Source organism: Aspergillus eucalypticola, assembly GCF_003184535.1.
Source record: "Aspergillus eucalypticola CBS 122712 chromosome Unknown BO83scaffold_16, whole genome shotgun sequence".
In the NCBI taxonomy this organism is placed as follows: Eukaryota; Fungi; Ascomycota; class Eurotiomycetes; order Eurotiales; family Aspergillaceae; genus Aspergillus; species Aspergillus eucalypticola.
Window position 1 is genome coordinate 443,999 of NW_020290290.1, and position 22,439 is coordinate 466,437.

Genomic DNA, 22,439 nt, shown 5'->3' on the forward strand with positions numbered 1-22,439 from the left:
CCATACAACCCCCCACCAACGACTCATACAACATAACCCTCTAAAATACTACGTATTATCTACACCAACACCCTCCTCAACCCTTCCGTCCCCCCAAGCACTCTCCTCCCTGTAACCGGACACCTTCCCTTCCCACTCTCCCACTTCCCGCGTCTACTCCTCGACTTCTTCATCTCCTCTTCATCACCATCCCCACCCTTATGCTCCCCCTCACCCCCTTCCAAATCATCATCCGCCCACGCCGCGCCCGCACCCTCCCCATTCATGAAATCCAGCTGTCGCTGATGCTCCCCATTCAACCAATGGAAGATACACACGTAGCAGAAAACATACCCCGTCTGACACGCCGTAGGGTTCGTAAGCGCATTCAAACAGATCGGGCACGCGGACGCGACATCCGAGTCTGGCGGGGGAAGTGGCACGGTGAAGATGGGTAGGTATGAGGTTGCTGAGATGGGGGGTTGAATGCGTGTGCGTGCTGGCGGGGTTGATTTGAGTGCTGATTTGAGGGTTGGGGATGATGGTTGCTGCTGTTGCTGCTGCTGCTGCTGTTGTTGTTTCTCGGCGGCGGCTGCCTTACGCTTCTCCGAGGGAGGGGTCATTCCTGTTGCAACGGGGACAGGGAGGTCCAAGACCTCGGTTGCTTTGCGGGCGAGTTGGCGCGAGAAGTCACTTGCGTGCCACCATTCGAGGAACTTGAGGGCGAAGATTGACGCCGGGAGGAAGTAGCGGAGGGAGGTGAGGAGTTGGGGGTAGAGGTTCTGGGGGCTGAGGAGGCCCAGGAGGCCGGAGCCGGGGCGGGTGCGGGCGCCTGCGCCGCCGGGACCAGATCCGGGAGTGGGCTTGGGGTCGAGGATGGAGGCGATGGCGCGGTGGTCTGCGGAGCTGAGACGGCGGATGCGGGTGCCGATGAGCCAGAGGAAGGGAGAGGAGTATTTGGTGTTGTCGAAGAGGTAGGCGAGGTTGAAGGCGAGGATGGAGAAGTAGTAAGCGGCGTTGACGGAGGGGTAGACGTTGCGGAGGAACCACTTGTAGTAGTGGAGGAGACGTTGGCGGATTGTTGGGTTTGGAGGGAGGTCGTCGCCTGGGTTGTAGCGAGGACCGCCGCTCATGATTAGGGATGCTTGCGGTGCGGCGTGGATGTCGTAGCCTTCGTCGAGCTTGCGCTTTAGGTAGGGGATGCCGACGAGAACGAGGAGGTTCTTCCAGACGTCGGAGGTGCGGAGCTTGAGGGCTTCGCGGACGGGGCCTGGGGCGCCGAGTTGGGCGCGAGGGATCTCGCCATTCTTGGTGAGGAGGACTCGTTCGCGTTTGAGCGAGTAGAAGTTCTCTGTGAAGGAGCCGCCGAAGGTGCGGAGGTAGTAGCGTTCGACGACGAGGGAGAGGAGCGCGTAGATCTCGTCGTAGGAGTTGAGGATTCGGAGGAGGTATCGTGGATGACGGTGGGTCGCGACGGCGAGGATGTATCGGATTGAAGGGGGGAGAAGGTCGGAGAGCTGTTGTTCGGCGAGCAGCTCTGCGATGGGATGAGGGTTAGTCGAGAGGTCGTTGAGATGGTTTGGGGTGTGCGATAAGGCACGTACCGAACAGCGATGGCTTCAGCTCATCGAATTCTTGCTGCAGACTGGGAAGGTACTCCATGATGGCAGCAGAAGGCCAGTCATTGGCCCCTAGGTGGAAGAAGCAGTTGGGATGGGGGGACTGGGTGGAGGATGGAGAGAATGCGGAGGTGCAGCAGCTGCTGCTGCGGTGGATGTCAATCCGATGGCGGCGAGTTGAGCCGAGGCTTATCGGCACCCGTCAGCCAGGTGCGGATCCACCGTCACATTCACATCCAGCCACTGCTACTTTACTGCATAACAAGAGGGAATTGGGATTGTGTTATTTATTAGTACAGTGTCGAGTATTTACAATGACTTTATGGGGCATCATTTTAGCATCTTCATCTGGCATGCGTTCCAGAATCGGACCAGATTGCTCGTCGAACCTTCCGCGGCCTTTTGCACAATATCTGGATCGGCAAGCAAAAGGCAGCGCTTGATATCTACCAGGAGCTCTCCCTCGAGGGGTATCGGATTTTCCTCTCTCCTCATCATCGGAATCCATGTTGATACGCAGTCCCGGGCACGGAGTTCATCTCCCAGATCAGCATGCAAACGGAACAACATCTTGTAGTCAGCAGCGGTGCGCAGACTTCCATTAAGGGGACCCTTGCGCCACAACTTCCAAAAGCCATTGTAGTCGCCGTGCTGGAAAAGCGATAGCATAAGGCTGCGGGCTTGCTCCGGTTCAAAGGGTAGGTCAAGGGTGTCGATTAGGCGAGACACCCGATAAAGAGCGCTTTTATGTTCAGCCTGTGCATCATTTGCTCCGTCTGGTACAGTGGTGGACGGGGAATTGGCAACGGCTCGATAAATCATGTCGAACACTTTCATATTGACAACATTGGTGCCGCGCAGAGAAAGATGTTCAAGCACAAGGAGAGCTAATTCCTGGTCCGCTTCCGGAACTTGCCCTGCAACGTCCTCAGGGCTAGTCCCTGCTAGTCGGGGAGATAACAAGGCTGAAACAACTGAAAATGCTAGATCATCAGATACTGAACAACCAGCGCATGTACATTCTGTGAACGCTGAATATAAACCCCGCTTTGAATACCCCGGGTGCTGTCTGGCAATCGCGTTGCAGAATAGGACGAGACGAGCTGTTGCTCTCTCTACCGCCGTGCTGATTGATAACAGATCATGAAATAGGCGCATGAATAGTGTAGAGTCATTATCTTCCGGTCCCTCTCCTAGTTCGATCCTGGCCTGAACGTCGGATAGTTTTGAGAGGTGGTCAAATAGTGCATCCATTGAGCGGGTTGTCTTTCCATTGTCGCTATGATCATGGTCTCGAAGTAAAGACGAAGGCTGGGAATCCAGAGTTACTTCCGTATCTTCTGCATGGATCGCTGCACGGTCGAAGTGTTGGCTTGCGGGACGACGGTTGGTGTGAAGCAGCCTCTTCTGTCCGAACAAAGGGCTAGTGGGAAACCTGGAGGCATGGCCGAACTCACGGTCAGATGGTGATACGTTTATCGAATTGGAAGCACGAACCTCTTCGGAAGGTGCGGCTGAATTAACCTGGGAAATCCTTTGTTTCTCTCTTTCGGATCGGTCCAGCGCCTTCTGCCAAAGGCTCTCAAGATCGACTTCGGCTCTCTTTTCTTCTGTGAACATCTGCACAACAACCCTAGTGCCGGTGGCAGTGTGGCCAAATCCTTCAAAACTATAATTCTCATCCTTCTGGACTGGCGTTTCCTCTACCACACCAGCATTGACACAGATCCAGCCTGTCGTGATCCCATCGTCCTTTTCGTCAAACATAGTACCAGACCTGCTGGCGAGCCTAGCACGCCGAGCTTTTCTCCGGAGCTTGATCTTCAATTCATTCCGACCCAGGAGTCCATCAGCGTAGGGAGATAGCTTATAGGTACTTCTCAACCAGCGGCAAAGACGATCTGCGGACACATTCAAGTGCTTGACACTGCGAGCAGTTCCAATTATCATAATCACGTTGGCACCGAGAGCTGGCGGAGTTTCCAATCCGCGCAAATCAATCAACTTCAATTCATCGAGACCAATGTCCTTGAACACGTAGTCGAGGAGTGCAGGGAGGATAGCTGGAGGATTCTCCGGCAGATCGGGAATCTGATCTCGCGAAGTTGTCTGCCGTGACTCGGGCACAGGTGCTTCTTCCTGTAGATACCATGGGATGTGAGGGGTGCTCTCCGACGCGGAGTTCGCTGTCGGTTCTTCTTTCAGCTCAGATGCTGGTGGCACTGCAGAGGACGAGGATGAAGGTTGCTCAGAGCGGAGGCAAGATACTGAAGCAAAAGCTCGATTGACGGGGTGAATGGTCGACCGGTATAACGCGGCGCGAGAGACGGAAGGAGGCGCGCGAAGTGCTGTCCTGGAGGACCAGGCAGCTCTCAACAATGCCCTGTTCATGATGGTCAATATTGCCGCAGTAATGGTACCAAACGAGAGCTCGACAGCTTTCTTCGCAGTGGCGACAAGCAGCGCAATTGGGGAAGCTGCTGAGAGACAAACAAGACAAACACTGACTAAGGATGGAGTCAGCAAGCAAACAGAGCAAACAAAAAGTTCTCGCGGCGGGGCAAATATTGATCCTCATGACAAATCTAAATTTCGCTTCATCATTCAGCGAGCAGGAGTCGCCGGCTCTTCTATCTTTCCTCTCTTTACCCTTTTGTTTATCTGGTGTCAGGCCTCATCCCTGCTTCCAACATGTCGATGGACCTGGATGCGCCGGTGCCTTTCGAGGCCCCGCAGGAACAGATCGCTGCGACGTGAGTTACCCCGCAAATCGAAAGAAAAATTTCCCTGTAAACATACATGAGGGCAATATTGATCGGGGACCTTAACTAACAACATCGCTTTTTAGTATCCTTTGTTGCAACTGTGGCGCGCCTATCGATGGAACAACATCCGCTGGTGCCCTTTGTCAGGACTGTGTGAAGTTGACGGTTGATATCTCCCAAGGCATCCAGAGAGAGGCAGTTCTTCACTGCTGCAAGGACTGCGAGCGGTGGCTCCAGCCCCCCACCAGCTGGGTTAGTGCTGCGCTCGAATCAAAGGAACTTCTCGCACACTGCTTGCGCAAGCTCCGCGGCTTGTCCAAGGTCCGCATTATCGATGCCAGCTTTATCTGGACCGAACCCCACTCGAAACGTATCAAGGTCAAGATCACCATCCAGCAGGAGGCGTTCCAGGGCACCATTGTGCAGCAGACTTTCGAGGTTGAATACGTTGTCGCCTCGCTACAATGCCCTGACTGCAAGAAGTCGTTCACTGTCAACACTTGGAACTCTAGCATTCAGCTGCGTCAGAAGGTGCCTCACAAGCGAACCTTCTTGTACCTTGAGCAGATCATCCTCAAGCACAACGCTCACCGCGATACAATCAACATCAAGGAGGCCAAGGACGGTTTGGATTTCTACTTTGCGCAGAGGAACCATGCGGAGAAGATGGTCGAGTTCCTTTCCTCCGTCGTCCCCACCAAGGTCAAGAAGTCGCAGGAGCTGATCTCCATGGATATCCACACCTCCACGAAGTCTTACAAGTTCACCTTCTCGATCGAGTTGATTCCTATCTGCAAGGATGATTTGGTTGCGCTGCCCATTAAGCTTGCCAGATCGCTGGGCAACATCTCGCCCCTGGCCCTCTGCTACCGCGTCGGTACCTCTGTCAACCTTCTCGACCCTAACACCCTTCAGACCGCCGATGTCCCGACAAACACCTACTGGAGATCGCCCTTCAGGAGTCTGGCGGATGTGACGGAGCTGACCGAGTTCATCATCATGGACATTGAACTGGTTGGACGGTCGAACGGACGGTACTATCTGGCCGAGGCAACCGTTGCCCGTGCTTCGGACCTTGGCTCGAACGATCAAACCTATTTCACCCGCACTCACCTGGGTGGAGTCCTTCACGTCGGTGACTCTGTCCTTGGTTACCACCTGACTGGTACCAACTTCAACGACCCCAACTTCGAGGCGATCGAGGCTAGTGGCCAGTACAGCTCCGCTATTCCCGATGTTGTGCTAGTGAAGAAGTTCTATGCCCGCAAGAAGAAGAACAAGAACCGCAACTGGCGTCTTAAGCGCATGGCTCTCGAGTACGAGGAGGAAGCGGCGCAGCAAGCGGCTGGCAACCTCAACCGTAAGCAGGAAGCCGAGCGTAACCGCCTTGAAGAGGACTTCGAGATGTTCTTGCGCGATGTCGAAGAAGATCAGGAACTGCGTGGCACTCTTGATCTGTACAAGGCACGGAGAAGTGCCCCTGTGGAGCAGGGTGGCATGGATATGGACGAGGATAGCGATGACGAGGAGGTGCCCAAGATCAACATGGACGAGCTGCTTGATGACTTTGACGAGTTGAACATGGACGATGACCATTAAGTTCCACGGGACTTTCTTAATCACGACTGCACATAGGGGTTTCTGGCGTTTTCATGGCTATTCTGATATCGTTATGGTTAACAATATCCGGTCTGATACACAAAAAGTTATCATAGATGAAGTGAATGATTAGACATTGGTTAGGATTGAAGTCTGACTGGTATTCCTCAACTGAAGTATAGCTTCACGTCCGAGATGATCATCGTGAATATAGTAGGTGGCAGTAACTGCGGGTATTGAATAGATCATTTCGGGTGCTCTACTATCTAAATTCAGATGCTGCAGGCCTCATCTTCTTCCTTCCACACATTCTATCATATCCTAGATTTACAGTCCACTCGCGAACTCTATCGCACTAATCCAAGGGAGAACCAATCCCACCCAAGAACTTGTAGTATAGGCTTTCATCCCACAAGTCACTTCATTACTACACAATGCCCTAACCGCTCTGGCCCCAAGAGAAGGTTCAGAGATGGCATGATGCAGTAAACCTAGGTAGAAGAAACACCGAAGGATCAGAAAAGCTGGTTCTTTTCAATCTGCTGGTACAAAGAGTACATTCAAAGCACTGTTCGAACAAACAGTGCTTTAAATATTTGCATCCTTATCACAATCGAATCCCGCCGGTCTTTTCAGCAACCGTGACACCCGGCCAGCAATGAGGCGAAGCCCCCCCTAAAGGGCCGTTAGAGCCTGTGGGTATGAATCAAAATAGGTCCGAACACCACAAAGTTGTGGATAAAGCAGACTTTTGTCCATAGGATGGAACTGAGCAAGATGCTCAATTATGGAGGCTCTCAGTATCGCTGAACTGGAGGACACTTCTACAGCAAATGACACAAGAAGTGAACGAAGAGGTCCCGTCGTCGTCATCAAACTAATACTGCGAAGCAGTAATACTCTGCCAGTATTCGAAATAGAAGCCGCAGGGCGATTAGGCATTGCCACAAACGGTTGACCTGCGTCTTCCAAGACGAAAACTATCAAATGATACATTGAACACTCATGACATAAACGACACGACTTATCCCAGACGTTTGTCCAAGAACTGGAGTCTTTGGCAATACTCACCTGTCTATAATGGACGCTGCTTCATTGTTTTGCCAGTCGCCCATCTATCTGGATTTTTGTGAAAATACACTGGCATGTCAGACACCAAGCCGAATTATTCCCCAAGATAGGATCTGAGGATTCGTCGATGACAATCCTCCGCAGCGATTTATGAGCACGCGCTGACGGCTAATCGCAAAATATGGAGACGATGAATTCCACGATACTTATAACATCGAATGAGTCACAGATGAGCTTCGGGATTTCAGGACAGGGTTGCACAAGGAAGTTAAAACTGACACGAGACTGGAACATCTTCTGCCACAGGAGTTCGATAGCGTTACTTTAATATGCTCTGAAACTGTTCATGACATCTTGTGGAACACAATAGACTACTTCACCTGCACATTTATACCTACTCCTTGCAGGGTCAATCCAGGTTTTCTTCCTATATACTGACTTGCGTTATTAGACATCGTTGAGCTACCGCATCAGCACGATCATTGCGGCAAAACAGAAGCACGAGAAAGTAGCATGTGCACTCTTTACGACGTCCACTTTATTGTCCTGTTAACTGCAATTTCTTTGAGAAGAGATACTCGACTCAAGGTGAATTCTCGTTTTTGGTATCCAAATAATCCTGCTTGAAATTTCATTGCTATTAGACAAGGGCTAATACAGCATTTGCCCTTGAAACCTGATCTCATATCAACTCTATGGAATCATGAGTCTTCAGAGACAATGCCAGTAACTCCGATTTATTTGGCTATTTATCTCATGTCTGGTTGCTGCTCTAGACAACAGCTCACTGAATACCGATTCGATGCGTGCCTGAAATCTAGCTAGTGGATACCAGTTCTTCGGTCAAGTCCAGATGCGCCCTCGTTTCCAACTGTAATCGCACAGAGGCCTTATAAATCCTCGAAATCTCTCCACTAAACAGGATTGTTCAATGCAGTGCGACAAGATGATCTCTGTCCAAGTAGGCACTAATCTCATGTTGCATATGATGACGAGCCCATCCAGCTGGACCTTGGAGAAGGGCACACTTGGCTTGCTTCCTTGATTGAGTAAGCAAGAAAACCTGTTTTCTATGATAGAAAAACCAGTGAGGTAGACAAGGACAGCTGGATGGGCGTTGAAAGGAGTACTAGTGGAGACGCGCTCTCCTAGTCAATCAACAAACCCATGGGAGTAAGTTGGTAGTTGTCTCAAAATGCTAGATTTAGTCGATGGTGCAGCCCATGGTCAGATGTCGCCGGTGGAATTAGATAGCTCTCTCGTATTGCAATTCGCTGTTGCGCTTATTGCCCGGGGATGATGGCTATGTGGTTTGGGCCTCGGCGTTGAAGTCCTATTTGGATGTTATTGTGGAAATGGCTCGTGTGCAGTATCCGGATGTAGAGGAGGAGGTCGCGTCGGATAGCGAGAGTGACTTTGGCGGATACGTGACGTCTCCTGAGGTTGCCGATCTTGTTTCCGCGTTCCCCGTCTTCGTGCCCACCCTTTGGAGGGCTCTTGGGTGTAGATGTGGTTTGCTTGGCGAATTGGGGACGGAATGAGCTGGTTACGTTTGCGCGTCGCCCACTCCCCAAGAAGGGCAGTGTCATTGCAGAGACCTTACTGCAAGACCTGCAAGAAACCTCACTCTTATGAGCGACCCTCATATAACGCCCCTTGGGCTTCGATTCCCCATTCTTATGATCGAAGCAAAGTCTGCCGCAACTGGAGGAAACCTATACCAGGCACAAAATCAAGTTGCGGTAAGCGGTTCGGCAGCACTTCGGATATTCGAGGCTTTTTCTGATCTACAAGACCTGCAAGAAGAATATAGGGAATTCACTGAAAATATGAGTGGACCAGAATCCTCAGAAACCTATCGATATTTTACAGGAGTCAGTGTTCTGTTCCTTACGGGTCCAAATTACCTTACTATATGAGTGATTGCTTCCACTTTGGCGGTTTGAAGGACAGAACTTCTGGGACTTCACTATCAGTATAGTGGTTGTAGGTCTTCTTTATTCTGCTTATGACAGCAACACCTTCTTTCAATACTCGGAATATATATTCTAATGGATATCTTGACTACTACTCTATGGTACATGCCACGGTCGGTGCTGGGGCCGCCGCCGAGCAGCCAGCGAATATCTATTACGCGGACCAGGGCAAGTGGAGTAACTTCGACGTGCCAAATGCGACTATGGATTTCTTTATCAAGGCCAGACATCCAATACTGATCAATGCACTCGTCGTGCCAAACACACCTTAAGACCAAAGTGACCTTCGTCGCTAGCAAAGCCCTTCACGACTTCCGTAACCCCGTCATCGGCCCAGCAGGCGCCACCGGTACTGAGCCACTATAGATCGAAGACGATATGGCTGCATGGACCCGGCCTGTTCCCCAAGGTAATACAGGGGGCGGCGAATATGTAATAATAGATAAAGAATCTCTCTACTCGCTTGGCTGCGTTCGCCGACGAGTTGAACAACCTTGACCCGTTCTTGATTGCTGAAGCTACGGTGAAGGAAGCGACCGCCATGTACCCTAACGACGCGGCCGGTAGAAAGTTGGTGGAAGATGCACTGCATGCTGCCAAGCAGGGCTGACTACATCCTTACTATCTGATTATGTTCTCATTAAGGACAACGAGTTCGAAAGAGCGGGAACTTTGCAGTGTATCTTCCGTATCGAGGTAGCCATCGTCGGCCATCGTGTCTTCTCTTTGCTTTGCATGTAATTAGCATCCATTATCATACATCTAGGAACTAACTTGTATGCAATCTTCTTTTCTTTCGTCGTCTTCTTCTTCTTTCTATAGAGATAGAACGCATTTGCTCCAGCACGGAGCAGTACAGCACAGCACAGCAGATCCTCTAAAGAGTATCTGAAGACACTGCTTTCATGCGCAAGTATCTCCATGCAGAAACCGTAGTATTAGAATTAAAGGGAGTGGCTGGTCTTGATCAAAATGGAACATCCATTGTCGGTGTGTTGTATCGCTGATCACGGTTTCGTTCAATGTCAAGCTGGACTGGACTTAATCTAGTCTTTGCGGACGCTACTGATATCGGGACGGTAAGCTAGGGTTTTAGGCAGGGTATCTTCATGCTTTGACATGGTCATGAGGAGCAATCTCATTTGACGCATGGAAAAACCTTCTTCTCTATGTACAGCTTAAGGAACAGATTTCCGTAACTATACCCATACTATAGGACTAGCATACACCACCATATCCATAGACCTAATGAACAAGACAATAGGGATATCTATTAACTAAAGAAAAGGAACCTAGACTATATAAACGAAAATCAGAAAATCTTCCCCAACACCCTCTTCGTATCATTTCCCAACTTCCCGGATCCTCCACACTCTTATCCCTCCCCAACTTAACCTCATTCTGCTTAAACACCATCCTAACATCCTTCGCACTATCCTTCTTCTTCTTCCCCTTCTCCTCATTCTTCTTCTGAATCCCTTCAATAACCTTGCCCTTCTCATACCCCTCCAAGAACACCTTATCCTCCTTCCTAGCCCTCGAATCCTCCACCCTCTTCCTCGCCTCCCTCTCCGACCTCTCCCTCTGCACCTGCTCCATCAGATCCGCCCACCGGAACCCCTTCAAATACTTCATATTCCACACATCATCATGATACCACCCGCCCTTCTTACCCCCAATAATCGTCGCATTCAGCGTCTCCGCACAAATCTTCGCCGTCTTCTTCGACGCAAACTCAACCCATCCATCCGAGTACGTCTTCCGCTTATTAGATCTCCGACGAGGCGCACTAGCAGGGCGGACTTCGGGGGACAAGAAAACCCGTGTAATAGGCCCGAACGACCGGGTCTCGAGGAGGTTCTTGAGCGCAAACGGTTTCAGGTACGGAGGCAGAGAGGAGAAGTAAATCACGCCCGTTTTGTTCTTCTTAGGCGCCTTCTTGGCTTTGTCGAGAGGCTTCTTGCTTGTTGATTTCTTGGCCGATTCTTCTGTTGTTTCCGTTCTGGCGTCGAGGTAGTGGTCTTCGTCGTTATCATTCATTTCCTCCTCCTCCTCATCTTCATCTTCATCCTCATCCTCCGATCCAGCAGCAGCAGCAGCAGCCTGTTTCTTGCTCTTCTTGCTCCTCCCCTTCATAACCACCCTCTCATCCTCACTATCTCCCAACCCAACCCCATTATCAGAATCCTCATCCTCCGAACCATCGTTCAAGCCGTGTAGATCGCTCGTCGACTGCACTGGTTGCGTGCGCCTCCGCTTCACGGCCCGGCCTTTGCTCTTTTCTTGCTCCGCTGCTTCGGAGTCGTAGCCGCGGTCGTCGTTGCCGGATTCGGCGTCGCTTTCGACGATGTCGAGGAAGTCGTTGCGCTTGCGGGTGGTCATTATGCTAGAAGAGTTTGTATCCGGTATATATTGTGTATGTGAGGGGAAAAAAAAGACTAACAGGAGTATTGGAATTGGAGATGATTGCAGAGAAGTTCATCGAACGGGAACTTTTTTGGGGTGGTCTGTGCGCCGCGGTGGGTGGCCAATCGGAGGGGTGGATTTTCGGACTTCATCCAGGATCTAGATACTTCGATGTACCACTCCCCTCCATAGGTTGTAGATTGACTATTCCAAATCTATGATGTACGAGGATGATAGATAAGGTACAGAAGAAGTGATGATGGACCTAATAAGGAGTAACTCTTGGCTGGATGATATAACGGTTCTCTTTGTATGACTGTATATGATCGCGATAAGATGTAGATCGCTCCAAACTATCAACTGATCGCAACACTCAGCTCTCACTGAGATAGTGCGCAGCAACAGTCATTCTAAAGTGTATATGTATATACAATATTCCGTCATCCGTTCCCATGGAAGCAGAGCCCAGACCAGGCTCTCGTACATGCGATAATTTGGGTATGAACAAATGCAGGTGCAGGTATCGAATCCAACGACGCCAACTCGGTATATATCTAGACAAAGAAAAAGAAAATGAAGACAGATTCTGCAGATCAACAGTGATTCAGTTTGGTTCTTAGATGCCAAGTCTTCCCTTCAACCGGTCATATACGAAAAACCCGGTGGCCGTCATCGGGATCACCTTGAGGTATCCGATCGTCAGCCCAACCCAGAAGCCACGGAAGCCCCGTTCGAGGAATATTGTGCGGGCGGTCTCGACAATGCCGAGTCGGCGGCCATCGCCTACGACGCCGCCGACTTGCATGCGTCGTCGCATCACTTCGAACGGGTACGAGGAAGTCTGCGATACAACACCCGCGATCGCTCCGGAGAAAAGCTCCGCAGCGGCGGTTAGTTGCTGCCGGTGATGTTTCTTCGGGTGTCCGGTTTCTTCGAATTCAGGTATCGTGGTGTAAGGGGATAGCGTCGGCGATTTCAGCCAGTCGCCGACGGTGTCGTGGGTGAGGAAGGATATTCCGGCGTAGGGAAGCATTCCCATGAGAGTCGGGCCGAATCCACGGTAGAAGTTGGCCAGTCCAGAACGAGGAACAGCTTTGTTCACCGTCGCTGAGACACTCTCTGCAGTGGCGGTCACTGGGGCTTCTTTTACTGATGCCCCCGTCGATGATGGCATAGTGACCCGCTCGTTGTAAATCTGTCGGATGATATCGCGGAACGACGAGCGAGACGTGCGTTTCGTCTCGAATGCTAAGCGTACTCGGATGAGCTCTAACGGATACGTGAAGAAAACAGAAGTCATGCCGGCCATGCTTCCAGAGATGAGTCGGCGCAGCGGTGTTTCCTTGTCGCGTGACGGAATCACCACTGCTCGGAACTGCTCGTAGGCGAGGAACTTGATAGCGGCATAGGGGAAAATGCGGAGTAATGTCGCCGAATGGCCCTTGAAGAGACCTCGGGGGCCCTCATGGCGCCTGATATCGCGAACAGCAGATATTAAGCCAAACCAGCTACCGGAATACTTGGCGAATTGTGGATTGGACGCTTGAAATAGGATCTTGACGCGGTCGAGAGGAGCGACAACAGTTTTGGCCTGAATGACACGAATTAGTCTACCACGTCCGGTTCGCATTCCGATTCTCTGCGTTCCTGCAGAAGCAATACTCACCGCACATCCCGCCAAACCCCCCGCCACTCCACTTCGTAATAAGTAGTCCACGCTCCGCTTGTTGACTTCTTGCGTTGCGCCACGGCTCTTTTGCGACGGACGCGGGGTGGAGGCATCGTCGACGGCGGTCGTCTGCGCCGTACCCACGGCTAGGCGATCAGTTGCATCGCCTGGTGTCGAGCCTCGGGCCGGTCTCGACTGTGCGACTTGCTCCATCTGAGGAGAGAACGATTGCGGATTGTTCAAGGATGGTGATGTAGGACGAAACTGTGAGGGGTCGGATCCGGTAGTAGAAGAGTCAGGCTGAGCATGGTCCGAAATGACAGCCGACATGAGCACAAGACTGGCACGAGACCCGGTGCTTCTTCGGGGGGTGATCTGAGGAGACTGCAGCAAGGTCTGTCGCGGACTAGCGGAGGATCGGGGCCATGGACATGGAGATAGGATGCCGCGGGGTAAACAGTCGGTGATGTTTTCTTCTCACAGCGGAAATAAGTTCAACGAGAGGGGAGTTCAAAGATAACAAAAGAAATGCCTAATAGCCAGCAACGCCCCAGACACCAGGCGTAGGATGATAAAGCATCGTCATGGTGGCACTCCGTCGGGCGGCCTGAAGAGCGGAAACTCAGAATCGCCGGGGATGACGTTACGGGCTGACGTGCCGATACCAGCCGCTGCCACTACCCAGTCAGCTGAATACCGTCACATAACACCTCGGCTTCCGAGTGGCGGGCAGTCGTATTTTTCCGGATTTGGACGGCCAACCGCAGCCGCGGCGTTACTCATCCGGAGATAAAGATAGCTAACTCCACCACTGAATACCTAGATCAACTATACCAGAATCCCCTTTATTCGTCTCCTGGGAAGAGGAAGATGATGTACAATACCCGCGGGTCAGAGGCAGGCAGTTCTCTTTCTTTTCGATCAGTTATATATATACTTGGCAATGCCTTGTAAATCTCGTCCTTCGCAGCCCAGCAACACTCCCCTTTCCCGTCTATCACGAACTCAAGTATAACATAGTAGAATAGAAATATATGCGGGAAATCAAAAGCATCATGGTCGCGTCGCTCATGCAATTCTATCGATATACTAACCTTTTTTGGGGTTGCTGACGACTCCAAGTATCCTCAGCAATGCATGCCGTTCAACCCCCAGAAACACCTGTATGTCCAAAAACCAAAATGAAAAAGAAGCCTCGATGGGCTGCTTTAGAAGTTGTATCTGGTGCCCTGTCGTGTAAGCGGTTTGCCTTGACGGTTGGTCGCCTTGATTTCTTTGGGCTCATCCGTCATCCTCTTCGCCCGCTTCGTCGGCCGTGAAGCATCCACATGAAGATGACCATTGTCCGATAATGCCGTGGTATTGCGCCAACGCATACAGCGATGCTTGTTATCATCCACATACGTCTTATTCCGCGTTATCATGCGCTTAGCCGGGACATCCTCCGACTCCTCCTCGTCGGACGTCGGCTCTAGGTATTCTTTGCGGTGTTTCATGTACTTCACGATATTATCACGCTGCAGCAGCAATTCCTTGCGGAGTTTGGACTCGCGGTGGCCTCGCGAATCAAGCCAGTCGAGAAGTGCATCGATCGCCTCTGGGTCCTCGTAGTAGCCCCATTCGGTGGCATTGGTGAGTCTGGTATGTCCTTCCTCGGTTTTCTTGCGCTCCGCGGGAGTAGTCTGGAATTCCTTCTGGTATTGTTTCCTCAGATCATCTGAGACGTCGATGAACCCCACACGCTCCATCTCATCGGGCCCTTGAACCCATAGGCGACCGTTGGCGTACTGCGCTTCTGCCGTTGAGCTGTTGGGCATCCCACCGTATGGCATGGCGTTGCGCTCGAACCACCAGTAGCGGTTGCAAAACCGATCCTTTCCAAGACACCTGGTCCGCGGGCAGTCGGCTTCCCTTAGATCATTATCGACGACATTGATCTTATCTTCAAGCTTCTGGATGTTGGCCTTTTGGTCCTCGATTTTCTTGAGCACTCGTTGGAACTGCTTAGAGCCCTTGGGTTGCTTGGCGAGTTGTTCTTTTCTCTCGCGTTCTTCCTCCTGCTTGCGCTTGCGTTCAAGCGCCCGGTCTATGCCCCCACGAAGCGTCCGCTGAGGAACTTCTTCCTCATCCGAATCCACAGCTTCCGAATCGCCATCCACACCGGTCATTTTGGAGTCTTCCAGGACTTCCAATTCAGGTGCTGGGCTGGGTGACTTTTCCGGTTCGGGCTGCAGAGCTTTGCGCTCCTGATGTAGCCGGCGGAGTTCTTCAAGACTGTGATCATAATAGTGTTAGCCAGTCTATCGCAAAAGTTTTTGTGCAAACGGAATCAGTTCAACAAGGTATACATACGCTGCCTTGCGCGCCTTCTGATACTCGATCTTCTCCTTACGGAACTCGGTCATCTGATTACTGCACTCCTCCAGATAGTTGCGGATGGCTTTAGTCTCTAGGCTGAGCATGCAGATGATCTGGAGAGCCTGGACGCGTAGGTTCACATCCAGTGTAGAGTACTGAGCTTGCGCAGTCTCCTGGGTGGGTTCCGCATCCAATGGAGCTAGGTGCTTCAAAATCTCATTGCACACCTTCTCCATCCGTGGACGGGCGGACAACTGGTGCAGGAGTCCGATAATCACCATTTCCCAACCCCCGTTTCGGAAATCACGCTTCCGCAGGCGATCGATCCAGCCGTACTCCCCAAACATCTCTGCGGCGCGATGAATCTTGACCTCCACGGAGCTCGAACGATCCCGATCAGCCTGCGCTTTGAGATTCTCTGCTTCAGCCTTCGCCAGGCTACTCCGAGTGGTCATTCTCGTGACCACTGGCTCAGGTTCGGGTGTCGGTTCGTCCTCCTCTTCCTCGTCTTCCTCCTCAGATTCGTCCTCTTCTTCGTCTGGAAGTTCCGGTAGAGATATCTGGACAGCGCCATTGTCATCCTTCTCCGCATTGACCAACTTCTTCAGGACAGCGCAGTGCATCTCCACGAATAGCTCGCAGTCCACGTCCTCGGATGAAAACCGCATAGCCTGGACGAAATCATCAAAAGTGAAAGAATCGAGCTGGAAAACTTCGCAATAGACGTTAAGAGTGTTCCACGTTTCCAGAAGACGCCCGACTGATTCCAAGTCAATATCATCATGCAGGAGATCGGCATCCTCGGGATCATCGGTCTCGTCCACGGTTAAGAACTTCAATTCCGGGCGTCGCTTCTTCTTTTCGCGGTCTGGAGCAATATCGAGATCCTCGATGGGGTACTTGATCGGGGGAGGAGATGGCTCCTTGGGAGGCTCGGCTTTGACGACAACCGCAGGGACAGGCTGTGACTTCTTTTCAGTCTCCTGGTTCTTCGTGGATCGGGCTGCTCCATTTGTGGGCTTATTGGCGACAACAAAAGTCGGGTTGCCGTTGAGTGAGCGTTGGTATTCGAGGAACTGTGCTTCTTTGTTCCGGGCCATATCCTGTTGGGAAGGCTTGCCTTTCTGGCCCTTTACCGCGGGCTTCAACTCGGGTAATTGCTGTGATGCGAAAAAGCCAAAGAAGCCTTCCTGGTCCGCTTTTTTCATCGCCTTCTTTTCTGCAACCTTTGCCCCGTACTGCAGGTGCTTTGGTACTTCAGTCGGAATTCTAAACTCCTCCGCAATAGAAGGTTTCACCAGCCACGGTGCACCATTCCACGATTCTCGAGTTACGTTGTTTTTGATGAACGCACGCAGCATTTGCTTGGTAAATGTCTTCCGATCGCGAGTGATGTGCTCCTGGTCCAGTAGCGCCTCTTCATTCGGACGATCCGTAACTTTGACGAGATACGTGGAATAGGCCGGTCTTTTAAGTGTTCCATCAGGGTTGAGCTGGTCCGGAAAATTGACTTTGTCTCGGATTGTGCCGTGAAGACGAGTATTATCATCCAGTAGGATCAGGACGGGTTCTCCTGGGTAAAAGTCCTGCTTAAACTCCTAATACTAGTTAGCGACATGCAAATCGGCAAATACATTCCAAACCACGTAATTACCTCGTAAACTTCATCCACTAGAATGTGCATGTTAGCTTCCACTCAAGATGTCCGTGATATCGACCATTTATGTACATACCAAGGTTATCGACCCGCGATACTGTGGAGAACTGAATTCGGCGCAGAATGGGTTCTTTGAGGGCATCGGGGAATACGCTGTTAACTTCGCGCGATTCCTCCATCTAACAGGACGTTAGCGTCTGGGAACAAAAACGCGCGAATAAGTCTTTCGCATACCTCGCTTCGAAGAGCCTCGAAAAACGTCAGGCCCGAGTGGCCCGTTATCTCGCAAATGAACCTCCGCTGCTTGTAGAAATCCATTCTCTGCAGATACGGTTCATAGTTGACGAAAACTTCGTTGGTCTCCGGGATAACCCAGACCTGCAATCTCATGTCAGCAGGTACGTCGATCAAAATTTGAGGGGTATGCATACCTCGGAGCTGTCATCTTCAATGACCGGTCGAGGAAGGTACTGGACCGGTTTCCGCTTGAACAATACCTAAACAGCCAAGTCAGTCTCGTTGCAATTTCTTTTCCTGCCATCCAATCCGTCCCATATCCAGCGCATTGTGGAATATTTTCGCGACATACCATGGTCCTTCAAGGAATATTAGTTGAAATACGATCGATCATAGACTGCTCGGGGTGGTGGAAAGCATGGATGTGACTAGAAAGCGCAAACAATAGTTAGTTATACGTATGACAGAGACAAAGGACAAAGCATCCAGAAGATAAAGAGCAATGCGCGGTGCATAAAGAACCCAAAGCACGTGGGAGACTCATTGTGCTTCAAGACGTGGGTTCGATGCGAAATGCCTGCGCGCGGAGAGATCCTTGGGATCCATAAAAGGCGATCCGATGGCGCATCTGCAAGCCTGGGCAGTCGCCAACGAACATGCAAGGCCTGGATGGGAGTGTAGATCGAGAATTTACTCACACGACGCGTGTTCAATCGCGCTTCACACCAGTTTCGCGGACCCGAGGCGACCAAGACACGAGACGAGGGAAGCGTGGAGCCGCAAGCTCAGTCGAAAGTGGAGTCGAGATCTAGATGCGGGTATAATATCCCAGGGAAACGGGCTGCGTGCGGGGAAGATGCGCGAGGCGTGAGGGATGGCACAGTGAAGAGGAGGCACTGAGAGAGAAGGCGAAGAGAAGAAAGAGAAAGAGGAGGAGAAGGCAGAAAGGAGAGAAGCGGTCGCCGCAAAAGAGCGACGGCAGAACCGGGCCCCATGAGGATCATTGCGGCAAGTGGTGGGAGGGCCGCCGAGGCACCGGGCACGGTGATTGGCCGAGAGGAGGAGAACAGAACGGACAAGACGTCGGGCGGACGCTCGGTAGGGATTCGCTGCCGCTATACCGCTTCGGGCTGCTTCTCCTTCCCTTAACCCTCTCCCACTCCCCGTCTTTGCCCCCAAGTGCCCTTTTCCTGTCTGCTCGTCCCTCTCTTCCCCCCATTACCCCCATGTTTTTGCACTCATTCGACTCGTCATTTCCCGGAGATTGTTCTGAGGTAAATTTGGTATTGCCTGCACCAAATCTGTTCCTTTTACCTGGCTCTATCTGATCACGGCCTGACCCGTCTGCGGGGACGATCTCACTGACCTTGCGACTCAAGGCCAACAAGCCAGTAGTTTTGCAGCCACATCCAGATTTACAGAACTTTCTGACTTACTACAATCATATACTTGGGGTATCTGGTAGTTTAGTACTACTATTATTGTCGTAGCAAGCTGTCTGTTCTGTTTGTGTCATAGTTCGACTTGACAGTTCTCGTGTAGTTTCACCCGGGTACTTGGGCTGATATCCATTCAATGCTCGGAACCTGCCCATTCTCGCACCCAACTCATTCTGACTCACTAGGAGCAGGTATGCATTTGTATTCCATCTATCTGCATCCCCCAGGCTACCTTGGCTGAAATCTATGCTGCTACCGGATTATAGTTGGCTATTGTATCACTTTACGTGCTTGAGCAGCTTATCACGTATGCACGGTACCAGCTTACCAACTAATAATCGATATTTACTAAACAGTAGGGCCTGCCTTTTATGTATCTGGTACAGACAATCGGCGAAACTCTGTAGCAATGAACTTACACAGACTTGGACTCCATAGTGAGCAACAGTAGCCCGGGCTTCTTAGCAGTATACCTAACGATTAGCAGAGGCTCCACCGTTCTGATACTATTGTATACAACAAATACTAAGACAGCCAGTTATATAGCAGGCTAGCTTCAGTATCTGTCGCGTAAAATTGTTATCCTCCGCTAAGTTATACATTGGATGACTACCCTCAAACTATAGTCATCTCGGCTACAGACGTCCACCATTACTACAAAATAATTCTCTTTCTATACTAGTCTCTACTCTTATCCTCGCTTCGTAAGTAACATAGAGCCTGATTTCCCATGTTTTCCAATACTATTACGCGATCAGGCTACAGTGTTGGCTAACTATAAGGTACATCAGCACCACCCACCGTATTCAACAATCCACCACAACAAAAACGGTACTTTCCTTTATTATTTGCACGTAGAAGCTTGTCCAATACCATAAAAAGCTTTATATATTTAATACTTTCTTGTAATATATTCGGAAATCGTCGTTCATACAATGGCAGTTGTCCTAGAACCCGAAAACAGAGTTATGCAATCTCTGCTCCATGGACAGACTAACAACATCACCACATTCTAGAAACATGACCTACATTCAAGACATAAACCTAAAGCCACCTAAGCAAACCCATAGTAAGTGAAACATCTTCCCAAACTCTTTCCTAGGCGTTAAGTTCATGCTATTTCTACCTCCCATAGTAAACCCCCATCTGACCTATCACCCAAATATATACTAGTAAGTCCCAAAACAAACCCCATTCCCCACAACAACGCAAGGCATGCATCTAATCTCTCCACCCATGAAAGAAATTTATCAATTACTATCCACTCTTTATATCCCAAAATAGCACCCAATACATAACCAGCTCATATTATGCATGCAGAAAAGCGTGAAACTGGTAAAGAAGAAGAAAGCAACGGAAGTCTCATCTGCAGTGTGACAATCCATGGGAACGATCCCGATGCGCGCTAAACTGCATTGGGACTGATGGCTGATGATAAACTTTGCAAAACTGGCTGATCAAGTGGGTCCGAGTTCGGGCGACGGGTTGCACGTGGATGAGCCAAACTGAGCAAACTGGCGCGCACCGCGTCTGATGATTTGGGGCGGTGTGTGTGCGTGTATGTGTGGTGCGGCTGGCTGTGGCGCGGGCGGTGGGTTACATCATGGTTCTTTATCCAACTTTGTGTGAATATTATTGATTTTGGGATTGAAATTTTTAGCAACTTTTTTGGTATCTATATCTATACAGTTTGCTCTCTCTCATGCTGTAAAGTAAACTACCATAAATCCAATCCAGCTACCCACAACTCCAACGGCAGAGTAACTGCTCATGAACATCAGGGGCAGGAATTGCAACCGCTCCAGTCCGAAAATGACCTGGTGCAGGATGGAGCAGTAGATGATCAGTGGGATGGCAATGGTCAGGTACAGCAGGGAGAAGCGATCGGCGACGAAGATCCGGCGTCGCTCGGAGACAGGTGCCACCTGATCAAATACGTAGAGGAACAGCACGAGCCACAGGACTGTGTAGACCGTTTTGATCGGGAATTCGGCGGCGGTAAAGAGTAAGGGGAACAAAGAGACGTGTCCGGCGACAGCCAGGGGGCGGAATGCGCTAAAGTAGCGCCGGTCTTTGAGCGCGATGAGGCTAAATGGGATGATGATCAGGAGTACCGCTTTCTCATGAACGTGCCAGCCGAACAGGAATGATGCATATCCGCACAGGGTGATAGCACCGACAAATGTCTCCCATTCAGGGTTGCGCCAGAGCTTTACCAAGGGAAGCTAGTAATGGTTAGGACTATCGCGTCAAACCATACCATTTTCAAGCACTTACCAACTGGAACAAGAAGGTCAAGATAAACGTGTGCTCCTTGGTGACTTCAGGAAGTACGGCGAAAGAAGTGTCTCCGACGAGACCACGGGTGACACTGACCAGAGCGTCCTGATTGACTGGAAGACCCAACCGCGGAGCAACTGCACTAATTAATCCCTTTGAACGAAAGAATATTTTTTTGGTTTAATCGAACTTACGCTGGATCAAGATGCGATCGGTAAATGAGTACATCGCCCAAACATTTGGTGCCCAGTACGCATGGCATAACCCTCTAGAGAAGGGGAAGAGCCTGTCCTTCAATTGAAGCAGTTGACCCCAGGAGGCGAACGGCCCGAAAGCCAAGGCGAAAACGCCAACCACGCACACTCCGAGCTTGATGATGTTGAAGAAACGAGGGCGGAAAATCGACTTCGGGTCCAGACAGTAGACCCTCAGCAAATAGACGAAGTATGCCAAGGCAAGGTATAGATAGATGTGCTTCAAGCACAGTAAAATAGCAAAGCTGATCCCACTGTAGAGAAGAGTCGACTGCTTCCGCGCCAGAACGATTGACAAAATCAAGATGCCGTAAAGAAATCCGTTATACTGAAAGTGAATGTGGTCGATGATAAGCAGACCGGGGGACAAGAAGATGGACAAGCTGGCGATGTGCGCAAGGTGTTTGTTTTGTTGCGATACCGACTTGACAAATCTAGTCGTTCCTTGAATCAGCAAGTCAAACGAGGCAGAATACGGTATGAAAGGATTACCTGCTCAAAGCGAAGAGCAGAACCAGCTCGGTGACGATAACCGTGGCCCTCTGGAAGTAGATTGTTTGCCATGAATCATGATTGAGGTTGGTGACAATCAACATCGCCGGGTCTGCATAACGAGCCGCCTGGGAGAGTACCCATTCAAATGCCGCGAAAAAGGGAGGGTAGTCGAGCGTCCATTCCGACGTTTTCTAATCGTAAATCCGCAATTTAGTATGAATCACCCTTGAAGCGGTATGCGCTGGCGGGTACGTACCTCGTAGTACCATTCCTTGACGGGCAACGAGTGTGTAATGGCAAGCCAGTTTCGATGAACCTCAAAGTCGGTGGATTTGCTGCACGTTCCAGCCACAATTCAGCTGTGAGTTCTGCAACCTCGCGGTGCTGTTCTAGACCATTTGCGGACCAACGTACTATGCGGGGAACAAAAGGATTTTGAAAGCAGTTGCAACAATGGCGCACTGCGCCAAAGAAGGGTATAATTCGGTCATTGGTAGTCTTGCGCTTGACGCGCCGCCCGGAGAAGGAAAAGGAAAGGAGCGTGGGGCATGGAAAGGCGAAAGAAAAAGTTGTGCCAATTCTGGGGAGGGAGAGGGATAACAATGACAAGAATAGGCCCATGGAACCCATCCGGG

General features: G+C 50.8%; 6 protein-coding genes across 6 annotated transcripts; 1 reads left to right on the top strand and 5 right to left on the bottom strand.

The window, feature by feature from the left end:
* Positions 1–59: 59 nt before the first annotated feature.
* On the bottom strand, positions 60–3,989 carry BO83DRAFT_315629 (uncharacterized protein; the record flags this gene model as incomplete). The annotated part of the gene is made up of 3 exons (XM_025527631.1): positions 60–1,516; positions 1,584–1,701; positions 1,971–3,989. The coding sequence occupies 3 exons, from the start codon at positions 3,987–3,989 to the stop codon at positions 60–62; spliced, it is 3,594 nt and encodes a 1,197-aa protein (XP_025387013.1).
* A 210-nt stretch (positions 3,990–4,199) lies between these two features.
* BO83DRAFT_409085 (ribosome-binding protein NMD3) lies at positions 4,200–6,247 on the top strand. The gene is made up of 2 exons (XM_025534103.1): positions 4,200–4,351; positions 4,447–6,247. The coding sequence occupies exons 1-2, from the start codon at positions 4,290–4,292 to the stop codon at positions 5,960–5,962; spliced, it is 1,578 nt and encodes a 525-aa protein (XP_025387014.1). The 5' UTR covers positions 4,200–4,289; the 3' UTR covers positions 5,963–6,247.
* A 4,007-nt stretch (positions 6,248–10,254) lies between these two features.
* On the bottom strand, positions 10,255–11,446 carry BO83DRAFT_418124 (RNA-binding ATPase activator ESF2; the record flags this gene model as incomplete). The annotated part of the gene is made up of 1 exon (XM_025534805.1): positions 10,255–11,446. The coding sequence occupies exon 1, from the start codon at positions 11,389–11,391 to the stop codon at positions 10,255–10,257; it is 1,137 nt and encodes a 378-aa protein (XP_025387015.1). The 5' UTR covers positions 11,392–11,446.
* Positions 11,447–11,703: 257 nt separating this feature from the next.
* Positions 11,704–13,643, bottom strand: BO83DRAFT_379416 (coenzyme A transporter). Its single transcript, XM_025531503.1, has 2 exons — positions 13,082–13,643; positions 11,704–13,006 (listed from the first exon to the last, which is right to left on the bottom strand). Exons 1-2 carry the CDS (start codon positions 13,412–13,414, stop codon positions 12,032–12,034), a joined length of 1,308 nt encoding a protein of 435 aa, XP_025387016.1. The 5' UTR covers positions 13,415–13,643; the 3' UTR covers positions 11,704–12,031.
* A 552-nt stretch (positions 13,644–14,195) lies between these two features.
* BO83DRAFT_58393 (DDT domain protein) lies at positions 14,196–18,041 on the bottom strand. The gene is made up of 8 exons (XM_025537453.1): positions 18,035–18,041; positions 17,689–17,764; positions 17,531–17,596; positions 17,334–17,477; positions 17,176–17,278; positions 17,097–17,113; positions 15,437–17,040; positions 14,196–15,358 (listed from the first exon to the last, which is right to left on the bottom strand). Exons 2-8 carry the CDS (start codon positions 17,689–17,691, stop codon positions 14,293–14,295), a joined length of 3,003 nt encoding a protein of 1,000 aa, XP_025387017.1. The 5' UTR covers positions 17,692–17,764; positions 18,035–18,041; the 3' UTR covers positions 14,196–14,292.
* Positions 18,042–20,424: 2,383 nt separating this feature from the next.
* BO83DRAFT_379418 (dolichyl-P-Glc:Glc1Man(9)GlcNAc(2)-PP-dolichol alpha-1,3-glucosyltransferase ALG8) lies at positions 20,425–22,373 on the bottom strand. The gene is made up of 6 exons (XM_025531504.1): positions 22,219–22,373; positions 22,061–22,139; positions 21,802–21,995; positions 21,250–21,743; positions 21,053–21,192; positions 20,425–21,000 (listed from the first exon to the last, which is right to left on the bottom strand). The coding sequence occupies exons 1-6, from the start codon at positions 22,293–22,295 to the stop codon at positions 20,476–20,478; spliced, it is 1,509 nt and encodes a 502-aa protein (XP_025387018.1). The 5' UTR covers positions 22,296–22,373; the 3' UTR covers positions 20,425–20,475.
* Positions 22,374–22,439: the final 66 nt, after the last annotated feature.